The sequence below is a fragment of the Patella vulgata genome, chromosome 5 (genome assembly GCF_932274485.2).
Source record: "Patella vulgata chromosome 5, xgPatVulg1.2, whole genome shotgun sequence".
NCBI classification, from domain to species: Eukaryota; Metazoa; Mollusca; class Gastropoda; family Patellidae; genus Patella; species Patella vulgata.
The window spans coordinates 62239836-62249786 of record NC_065883.2 but is presented as its reverse complement, the minus strand read 5'-3'; the positions used below and the strand labels follow the sequence as shown (position 1 = coordinate 62249786).

Here is a 9951-nt window from a genome sequence, read left to right as displayed (position 1 = left end):
AGATTCCGATTGATTTGGGTAATTTTTCCGAAAATTATTCTCATGCAATTAATTCCCTTGTTTTACAAAACCTAAATATTTTCGGGAGGTCAAGTATCTGAGAGGGGAATAGCTTAATCTCGTTGGTCAGAAACTTCAGAACGCTACACATGTTCCCATGCAGTCTTCATAATTTAGACGTTAAAGTACCATTATTTTACCACTAAAGACAACGGAAATTCCAAGTTGTCAACAGTGGTTCAGTAAGGCACTGGCTCAGTGACCATCCCGGTGTTGACCGAACACGATCTTCAATAGAAGGCTTGATCTCGCTTTAACTATCAAGGCCAGATGTCAAACTCGCAGTCGTTGCTTCGGGAACATGGGTGTCCCCTGGTCAGTGGTGCATGACGGAGGGTCTGGCAAGGGACTGGTTCTAATCATGGTGGAACGAAAACCTACATGTAGATCCCATGTACACGTTGGCGTGTTGATGAAGAATAGTTGGACGTGAAACCCCAGTTCATGTCATTTCGTTGACTAGACCCCGACAGGATGTTTCATATGACTGTAAAAACATATTTTTATGAGCTAAACGCATTCAAAATCGCAAAAAGCTTCAAGGGCTTACAACGATCCCCATTATACCGTGGGTGCAAATGCATAATTAGAAATGGTTCCACTAATGATGTCTTAATTCCGTCTTGCTCCACAAGAAAAGTCGCCGCTACAATATTGCAGCTACGGCATAAAAATAATATGTGCACTAAAATAACACAACCAAGATCGGACATTCGCAGATTTATAGTAAATGTCCAGTTTAAGTTACAATTGATTAAGTTTGAAAAATATCCAGTTTGGGGATTATCGCGCTACGACAATAAAAACATTTTGGTTGGGTTTTAGTCTGTTTCCATAACACTCTAACATTCGGATCAAGCACACATTTAGTAGAAGTTCGGGTATTTAAGTACAATTATCAACTAATAGTCACTTTGTCTTCTTGCATTCCTTTTATCATAGAAGCAGCTAAAATTTTATAGAATTTATTCCACGATGACTCGACCTCACTGGTAAATTTCTTTCCAAGTCTTTTCCGTAGAGCGTGATTTATTCCTTCCCCTGCCGTCTGCAACAAAAGTCAAAAACAGTTATAATAAACTTATAGCCCTGGATAGGTATTTAAGCACGACAAACCGGGTAATAGGTGGACCTGACCCGAATATTAATGACAACAAGCCTCACATATAATAAGTTACCTTTTGCGTTAATTCATTCAATTTCTGGGGCAAAACTGGACCATCGATTAGAATTTCATTCTGGGGACCAATTGGTAGACCTTGCTCCTGTTTGCTCTCATTACTTTAACGTCAACTGGCAGATTATCGCCATTCAGGAGACGACCACCGTCAAGACAGGTCTCGTTATTTCTATTACGTCTTTCTTGTAAATCGTTATTTTTATTCCATTTTGAGTAAAGCCTGTATCATTCAGACCCGGGACTGTACAAAGCCGTGGAAGCTTGTTAATTTCTTTCATGCAATGTCTATGTAGTTTGTCTTGTCCGATGGTTGTCATGTCGGTTTTGATTTTTGTGTAGTGCAGTTCACCTGTACTTACTATTGAGCTATGTCATTAAATAATTCTATCATATTTGAAAATATATACGAAGAGGTGAGGTAAGTAACTCCACAATGCCAAAGTATAAGCAATGGGAAAGATTCTGGATATTTTGCTTATTAGCCCGCGACCAGCACCACCAGCACCACCACCACTCCCGTCCTGTACCTCGTTGGCAAACGTGAGAAATCAAAAAATGTGAAGTTTACGATTTACGATCTAAAACTTTTGAAATAGTCGTTCCGCGTACACATTGGCATGTACGTAAAAGATAACTTGGCTGTTGGATTCGATGTAAGCGTAGGTCATAGCTTAACTGTCCAGAAAAAATGTCCTTCATAGCAAACTGCATGGCGTATGCCCGTCTTCATTAGATACGTCGGAGCAGAACAGTAGGAAGTTAAACCACATTTCATGTCATTTCATTTCTATTGATAAACCAAACTGAGAGAGTTTTTCAACAGAGTTCGATCTTTACGCCATTCAGTTTCTTAAGAAATTGCCGGAAACTATTCAGATGTTCGCAAACATACGACTGTATTCTTTATGTTGCATATATATACACATGTAAATTACCTCTATATATTTAGGTGTAGCACCATAAAGATTATGTTTATTTCCTAGATCTCGTAAAAATATCAGAATATCTTCTAAGTCTCGTATTTCTTCTACAGCAATACGAATAGTTTCACAGAATAAACCAACATGGGAACGAAATCTGTGATTTGATTTAAGCGACTCGCTGGTTTCTCCATTACCGACAAAATGAAACAACTCCTTTACTTCAGGATGTTTCTTAAATATACTGAAAATTAAATCAATTATAAATTATGATCTTAATATTGAAAATTTAAAAAAAAAATAGAAATCAATTTAAAAAAAAACTAAAACAATAAAGGTCGTCTTCCCAATTTCCAAACTAATCGTTGTCTTGCTGGTGGTCCTCCTGTCCGTCCATATACATGTCAGATTGATCACCCCATTAGCAGCTTAAAAGACACATTTAAGAATAATAATACCTTTAGCCATTAATAGACAACCAATCAAATGTCTCGATAATTAAATATTTTAACGAATTCCGCGAGTTTTCTGTATCACGAGTTTTCATTGGTAGGTTGATATGGGGTCGACCAACAACAATCGTTCATTATTGAATGTCATTAGCACACTGATCCGCAGTGAATATTCGCTTGGCCGCTACAATCGCATTACGTCTGTAAAACAGATTGTGTCATTAGACCACGATGAAGTGGGGTAACCAATCAAAAAATCAAACGAAACGAATTTTGTTATACTTCAGTTGTTTTTATGTATAAATCGTCTAAATAAAGTAACTAAATTTTGTTTACTTACTAAAAGAATATGTCCATTCCACCTTCTACAACATCTTGCGATGTAAAATGTCTCCAGGAATGTTGTAAATTATGTTTATCATCTTCTGTTAATAAACTGATCAAATGTTTATGATTTTTAGTTTTACTTCCACCACATCCCATTGTTCACTCTTAAATAGAAAGATGACCAATATGCATCAATTGTATATTAAAAAAAATATCTATCATAAAATTTAGGATTAAGATCCCAGAATGTCTAACTTTATTTGTTCCTTCAACCCATGCCATGTGCCGCTATTCTGTCTCTATAATAATATATGAGGTGGGGCATTTTTAAAGATCAATAATAACTGTATGGTGGGTCAAATGAAAATAATAAGGTGAAAATAATATAATAATTGTTCAGGTAATGCCAACAGTATGTTACAGTTTAAATGATAATTGTTAAGGTAAAGATAATATAATAATTGTTCAGGTAATGCCACCAGTATATTACAGTTTAAATGATAATTGTTAAGGTGAAGATAATATAATAATTGTTCATGTAAAGCTACCTGTATATTACAGTTTAAATGATAATAATTGTTCAGGTAAAGATAATATAATAACTATTCATGTAAAGCTACCTGTATATTACAGTTTAAATAGTTGTTCAGGTAAAGATATTATAATAATTTTAAGGGTAAATTGCCAGTTGATAATATAATTCTTACATGATAATACTTGTGGGGTTAATCCTGGTTAGATGATTGGAATTGTGGGTGCAGTGTAATTTTATTATTGGTTAAAATAATTATGAGTGTAATGATAACTGTGACTAAAGGTGGGTTTAGAGATAATATTTGTCAGTCGGGTGTAATGATAATAGACTATGCCAGTATCCCATCAACTCCTATGACACTGTTCATCGAAATAATGGTTTCAGTAATAATAATTGTGTGTGTAATGATTACTGCGAATAAATGATAATAATTGTGGGTGTATTGATTAATGGATTAAATGATAATTATTACGGGTGTAGTAATGATAACTGATGGATTAATGATAATAATTGCGTGTGCAATGATAATAGTGTCTTTCATTATGTGCTTTAAGATATTTTGTATAAGCCCACATTTTCATGTGAACCTATCATGCCGTTGCTCCTGACCGGACGTCCGTCCTTTCACATTTTGTTTGTGGACAATCTACATTCTGGTCACAATTTTTATTCAATTTTGATGAAACTTAAAATATAGATCTATATCCCAAAGATCCCGGTTCCTTTCTATATTGGTATGTATCAGATCGTAACTTCATGGATTATGGCCCCTGGTTGTACGAAAAATCGCGTTTTTAGCACTTGGACACTATAGAGATTACAATTTATCCGATTTTGATAAACTTATAATTATGTTTATATCCCATAGATCCCAGTTCCTTTCGATATTAGCGCATATCAGAGGGTAACTTCCTGGATTATGTCCCCTGATTATACGAAAAATCGCGTTTTTAGCTTGTTCACTGTCCATGTCTTAAATAATATGGGCGTATCATGCATGGCAACCGCTTGTTCATTTGAGTAACCGTTATAATATTTTTGGGTGTAACGATAACTGTATTCTGGGTTGAGTAGTAATATTTCTGGGATCAATGATAATAGTCTATCGTATAATTTGTTTAAAAATCATGCTTCATGAGAGGTAGGTTAAGTGATAATAATTGGGGGTGTAATGATAACTGTATGGTTGGTTCAGTCATAATATCTGTGGGTGCAATGTTAATAACGGAACCCATCATCGGTTTAATGATAATGTTTCATAAGGTTTACCTTTATTCAATAATTTCCTTTGATGAAAAAAATAGAAAAATTTAATCCTAAAAATAAGAAATATACAACTATTGAAATATCAGTTTATGAAAGCCTCAATATTGTATAAAGTTATTGTATTGAAAGATTTAGACTGAATAATACATTATAATAAAGAAGCAATGTTAAAGAATACTTACCCCCTTTATCCACATCTAAACATGGTATGGTACATTCATTGCCGTTATGTCACACCTAAAACATTTCATATATAATATATATATAGGTAATAAAATAATACACCGGTTCTTTCTCTAATATATTAAAACCATATCTTATGAACTTATAACCTTCATAATTCCCTTATTATTAATACGTCCCTATATAACATATATCGGCATAGACTAAGTATTTGGGCTAATAAAGAATTCATTCCACTGTACACTTTATAATATCATAATGAATATTAATGGTGTTTGAGGTGTGTGTGTTTGAAAGGCGCTAAACTATTACAATGGTTCTACAAACTAAATGTATGTTATATCTACACTTACATGAGAGACTAATACGTACATATAACTTTATTGAGTGTGGTTATTAAACACATTTAGTTTAACCCCCAAAACATGTTCTTTATATCTGGAAAGAGGACATTTCTTCATAAAAATAAGATTGACTTGCAATATTAATTTTAGGCAATTTTTAACTTTTGTGGAAAAAAACCCAGTAGATATAATATCATGTGTGGTTGACACTTTACAGTAGATATAATATTATGTGTGGTTGACAATTATTTACAGTTGATGTAACATGATGTGGGTTGACAATTTACAGTTGATGTAACATGATGTGGGTTTATACTATACAGTAGATATGTGTGGTTGACACTTTACAGTTGATGTAACATCACACTTTACAGTAGATATAATATGACGTGTCTTGATACTTTACAGTTGATGTAACATGATGTGGTTTGATACTTTACAGTAGATATAATATGACGTGTGGTTGACACTTTACAGTAGATATAATATAAAGTGGGTTGATACTTTACAGTAGATATAATATGACGTGGGTTGACGCTTTAGAGCAGATATAATATCACATGTGGTTGAGACTCCACAGTATATATAATATGACGTGGGTTGAACTTTACAGTATACATGTATATAATATGACATGGGTTGATACTTTACAGTAGTTTAATTATAACATATACACTATCACACGTGGTTGAGAAATGAAATGAAATGAAATGGGGTTTAACGTCCTACTGTTCTGCTCCTAACCTGGGCTAATGAAGACGGGCATACGCCATACAGTGTACACGGGACCTCGGTTTTTCGTCCCATCCGAACGACTAGACAGCTTTCCTTGTCAGCCCCTCCGTCCTGCTTCACTGACAAGGGAGAACCACGCCGGAAAATCTGGATGAACTTTCTCGGGCAATGCAGGGAACGTGGTTGAGACTTTGCAGTGCATATAATATAGCATGGGTTGACGCTTAACAGTAGATATACTATGACGTAGGTTGACACTTTACAGTAGATATAATATGCCGTCGGTTGACACTTTACAGCAGTTATGACATATATAATATTACATGTGGTTGAGACTTTGCAGTAGATATAATATACCGTGGGTTGACACTTTACAGTAGATATAATTCGATGTGTGATTGATATTTTTTAGTGGTTACAGTGCGCCATTGGCTATTTTTCTTCAGTGGATATGATACACCATTGGTTGATAATTTACAGTATAATACGTCATGGAGTGATATTTTACAGCGGGCCCGTAGCCACCTCTTAAAATTTTATTGGGACTACGGAATTTTTGGGAGGGGTTGAGGATGTGGCCGACTAAGAACGCTCCTAAGAAATCATTATTTTCATGGCGAAATATTTGGGGGGGGGGGGCTAATTCGATTTATTTTATTATTTTTTTTTTTTTTTTGGTATTTTATTGATTGGTATTTTACAGTATAATACGACATGGGATGATATTTTACAGTGTATATAATATGTCATGAGATGATATAATACATCTTGGTTTAATAATTCACATTAATAATATTCTGAGATACTCTAATACGCATTGAGCTGTTAACTTACATAATATGTATAATGCATCACATGTACAGTGTATATGTTTTTTTTACAGAAGATACACCACGATATAGTATTTTAATATGATATAATACGCCATGATTTGATTTGATATAACCGGTACTACGTCAATGGTTGACACTTTGCAGTAAATATACTTTATCAGTAATTGCTTGATATTTTACAGACGTCGGAGAAGATATAATATAATTTATCGTGGTTGATGAAGGTAGATAAAATAGAATGTCACGTCCTTAGGGATAACAGTTCACATTTAATAAGTTAATAGTTATTTTTTTTATTTTATGAGGATTTGAGTAAAAACAATGATATCTGATTATAATTGAATTGAATTGATTTTGATTTGATTTGATTTTTAATTGTTTTACTTTTTTAAACTATTTTTATTTTGCTTTGACTTTTTTTGTTTTTGTTTGGAGGAGGGAGTGCGCTCGTTACATTATAAGGTCTGTCATTGATTCCTCGCGTGTACGTGGCAAGGAGTAGGGTCGTTTGTCCAACCTCATGGGTTTTCTCTGGGTTCTTAGTTTCCTTCCACTGCTAAAGATTCCTACGCGCAGGTGAATTATTGAAATAGAAAATAAAACCATATGTAAGTCCCCAAATGTGTCTAATGGACGTTAAACCCCATTTTTATCTCTCCATTTTTGTTTGAGATCAGAGATGGATATATGGTGTTGTTAAATATAACGCCACGGGATGACAATAGATACAAATTTACATTTTAGAATTAAAATTAGTTAAACATACATTCTGCCTATTGCAGGTATTTCTTTAAGCCTGAAATGTTATCTAAATTATTAATGAGAGATTAATTAACTTATCCAGCGATGTTATCGCTCTATAGCCTGCGATGTTTATTGGATTAGGTTCCGATTTGCTGTTTGACTTCCATTCATGATTTAATCATGAGCTGGACAATCGAGACCATGTCTTTTATCGTACCGACTCTAGTAATGATGATCGAGGCTAGGCCGAAAATTCAATCGCTAAAATCTCGGTTCAGAGCGGATCAATTTGACTGAAATTTTCAGCAAATTCCCTTTACATTATCTAGTTTTTAATTATTATAGTGAGAACTGCCAGCTCTTTATCTAATCTCCCATAATGTATCTTTAAATGTTAATATACATCTAATGACTTAAAGATACATTATGTAAGATTTAGATAAAGAGTTGCCCGTTCTTGTTGAAATAGTTTGAATATAGATAATGAAAAAAGAATATATAGAAATTTTCAGTCAAACTATTTATTCTGGGCGAAGTTATGAGTGTTGGAAGTTTGATAAGAAATAGTCGATTTTTAAAGATACATTAGTTAAGAGTTTTATAAAGAGTTGGCCATTCTTGCTATAATAATTCAAAAATAGATGATAAAAAAAGAAAATTTCAGTCAAATTACTTTGTTCTGAACGGAGTTGTCACTGTTGGAAGTTTGGACTAGAAATAGGCAACAATTGTGTCTGCACCGTCTATGAGAATTAGTGACCGTTTGATTGACAGACGATAACTCCACCCACATATTCTCAATTATCAAGTAACATGCTGAATGGTTACGGTAGCCTCGCACAGCAGGCCTTTCATCACCAGGGTCTACAGAGTTGATTTTGAGCTTGTCGTGTAAATAAAGGTCTAATTAATAATTTCTATAACATCTGAAGCCTAAATAAAGGCTTGCAATAGGCAGATTTAGCTCTTGCATAATGTATGTTTAAGTGAAATGAAATGAAATGAAATGGGGTTTAATGTCCTACTGTTCTGCTCCTAAACTGGGCTAATGAAGTATACAGGTCACAATTCTATGGAATACAATTACTGCTTTTTACTGAGCGACGCTTCGACTAGGCTTCTCTAGTCATTATCAAGCTATGATTCGACTAGGCTTCTCTAGTCATTATCAAGCTATGATCATCATAGCTTGATAATGACTAGAGAAGCCTAGTCGAAACGTCGCTCAGTAAAAAGCAGTAATTGTATTCCATAGAATTGTGACCTGTATACTCTAGTTCAATTACTAAATGCCATTGAAACAGTTTATCAGACATCAGTATGGGCTAATGAAGACGGGCATACGCCATGCAGTGTGCTATGAGGGAAATTTTGCCCGGGCAGCGGCACTACGTATCATTGCCATCATAATAAACGTAGTCTGCTTTCAATACCTTAACACCCGGTGATCTAGAGAGGCGATTATGAGTTTATCCTGTTAATACATTTATAAACAATAATTTATATAACATTTGAAGCCAGAAAATTACTTGCAAATAAATCGATTTAGATATTACAAAATGCAACTTTAAACGGTTCGAGTATTAGTAGTCGGTAATATGAAATTGTTTTCTTTGTTGTTCATGTTTGAGATATGGGGTTGATAATATCACATTGATTTATAAAGGAATTTCGTACAGCGCGCTTTGCATGCTGAATACAGTTGATAATATAATCCATACCAAACCCGTTTGTTGATATAGATACAATAAAATTCATAAATAGACATATTTTTTGCACGCGCTGGGCGTTGACAATGGAATATATGTAGGTATATATATAAATGTGGGATAAGTATTTTATTATTATTACCTGGACGACTATCAACATAGATTTAACTTGAAGAAAACTCATTCTTGGTAAGTGAAAGTTTCAATGAAATATTTACACGGATTTATTCTGTACATAAATAATTATTAAGGAAATAATAACTTACGAAATATATTAAAGAATATTTAAACTTTTAAATTTAAATATTCTTTAATATCTTGGTCATCAACCGGTATTTTATAAATTAAAATTTATAAAATTCCGGTTGATGACCAAGATTATATGTCAGATTTGGCGAATCTTGGCATTAGATGCCGGTGGAGCAAGGGTGTTTAGTGGTGTTTTTTTTATATTAAGAAGAAAAAAAAACCCGTGGAAATTTTCTTCAATTGTCTGTTTCCAGTTTAACAAGTTTATTCTGCATGTCTTAAGGTTTGAGTCTTGAATCTACAGAAGAATCATGATACGTTTATTCTTTACTCACGGCCATAGTAAAATAATTACCATATTTGAATAAAGCTTTTAGTCTGAAAGCGGTGCAAAGACACCATTTTCAATTATTA

At 33.8% G+C, this 9951-nt stretch overlaps 1 protein-coding gene across 1 annotated transcript; it reads right to left on the bottom strand.

The window, feature by feature from the left end:
* Positions 1-767: 767 nt before the first annotated feature.
* Positions 768-5132, bottom strand: LOC126820535 (hemoglobin subunit beta-1). Its single transcript, XM_050548556.2, has 4 exons — positions 4923-5132; positions 2953-3103; positions 2176-2404; positions 768-1108 (listed from the first exon to the last, which is right to left on the bottom strand). Exons 2-4 carry the CDS (start codon positions 3093-3095, stop codon positions 959-961), a joined length of 522 nt encoding a protein of 173 aa, XP_050404513.1. The 5' UTR covers positions 3096-3103; positions 4923-5132; the 3' UTR covers positions 768-958.
* Between the last annotated feature and the right edge of the window lie 4819 nt (positions 5133-9951).